The sequence below is a fragment of the Trichechus manatus genome, unplaced genomic scaffold, assembly GCF_000243295.1.
Source record: "Trichechus manatus latirostris isolate Lorelei unplaced genomic scaffold, TriManLat1.0 scaffold00185, whole genome shotgun sequence".
NCBI classification, from domain to species: domain Eukaryota; kingdom Metazoa; phylum Chordata; class Mammalia; order Sirenia; family Trichechidae; genus Trichechus; species Trichechus manatus.
In genome coordinates, this window is record NW_004444121.1 from 3,234,310 (window position 1) to 3,235,812 (window position 1,503).

At 67.9% G+C, this 1,503-nt stretch overlaps 1 protein-coding gene across 1 annotated transcript in view; it reads left to right on the plus strand.

The window, feature by feature from the left end:
• The window catches only part of ADGRB1 (adhesion G protein-coupled receptor B1), an 80,185-nt gene that overhangs the window by 78,125 nt on the left and 557 nt on the right, over window positions 1-1,503 (plus strand). The window contains exons 33-35 of the mRNA XM_012558762.1: window positions 7-133; window positions 844-879; window positions 1,044-1,148. Coding sequence (XP_012414216.1) covers window positions 7-133; window positions 844-879; window positions 1,044-1,148 — 268 coding nt within the window. The remainder of the gene's footprint in view (window positions 1-6; window positions 134-843; window positions 880-1,043; window positions 1,149-1,503) is intronic.

Here is a 1,503-nt window from a genome sequence, read left to right on the forward strand (position 1 = left end):
CCCGAGACCCTCGGCCCTTCTCCAGGCCACCCACCCTGCCCGGGGCCAGAACCCTGGTTTCCCCCAGCTAGAGAGGCCCTTGTGCAAGAGGGAGACCGAGGCTGTGGCGCCCAGCAAGCCTCGCCGCAGCAGCGTCAGTCCCCAGCCTGCTCCCCCAGGCCCTGCCGGCCCCTCTCCTGATGGAAAGCTCACTTTGCCCCTCTGTCGCCTGGACCGTCCCCCCCCCACCCCATTTCAGAGGGGCTGAGGGGCCCCAGCCTGGACCAGCCAAACAGATTTGACCTGCAGTTCTGGGGTGGGCGGGGATGAGGCCCTCCTTAGACCTGCCCGGAGTCGGCCCTCCCTTGACTCAGCCTGAAGGACGGAGGGGCTCAGGGGTAGCCCAGGCAGCATCTGGGGGGACGCAGGCTCCAGGGTGGGTGGCGGGGGCAGGGGTGGCAGGGGCAGGGGGCTAACACCCAGTGATGCATAGGTGCTGCACCAGGTGAGGGGTGGCCTTGGGCATGGGCCTGAGCTGGAAGAGGGTGCCCCCAAGCTCTGAGCCTCAGCCAGCCAGGGAGAAGAGAGCCCCCAGTGGTGTGACCCCGTGGCTTGAGCCGACCGCCAGCCTGTCACTGTCACGTGGGCCCTCTGTTCTTCAGCCCTCACAGCCCCACCTTTTGCCCATCCAGAGCCCCACAGCTGCTCCCAGGGTTTTCTGGGGGACACAGGACCACAGCTTGAAGCAAGCGTCTCAGCAGTTGTGTTCCCTGGGTCTTGGGGCTGGGACCCTGAGGGCGGGCGAGGGCATGAGGTCTGGGGGACTCTGGGGAGTGGGTCGCAAATGCGCGCCCTTCTCCACAGCGGCGGAAATCGCGGTACGCAGAACTGGACTTTGAGGTGGGTCCGGGGCCCGAGCGCGCTGTGCCACCTGGGCAGGGGGAGGCCGGGACGGAGCCCCTTGGCTTCCTGGGAGCTGGGGGCTGGGTGAGGCCCATGTCCCGAGGGCCGCCTATATCCCGAGGGCCCCGTCCCCCAGCACTCGCCGCCTCTCCTCCCTGCAGAAAATCATGCACACTCGGAAGCGGCACCAAGACATGTTCCAGGACCTGAACCGGAAGTTGCAGCACGCGGAGAAGGACAAGGAGGTGCTGGGCCCTGACAGCAAGGTGGGCTGGGCGGGGTAAGGGGCGGGGTGGGGCAGGGCAAGCGAGGGTCGGTGGGGCTTGGTGGGCAAGGCCAGTGGGGCGGGGCATGCAGGAGGGAAACGGAGGAGGGGCGGGGCGGGACGGATGGGTGGGGCTGGTGGGGGGCGGGGCCCTGGGCTGCCGGCGGGAAGGAGGGAGAGCCAGCGGTGAAGTTGCCTTCTGTCTTCCTTCGGCCCCAGTTCTGTCCACTGCATCCATTATTTCATTCTGCGCTGGCCAGCTCATGCTAGGGACACGCAGAGGGGTCTGTCCCGGGACGGGCGGCCATGTAAATGTCTGTGGCTCCGCTGGGGCCCCGGGGCTGAGGCACCAGGTC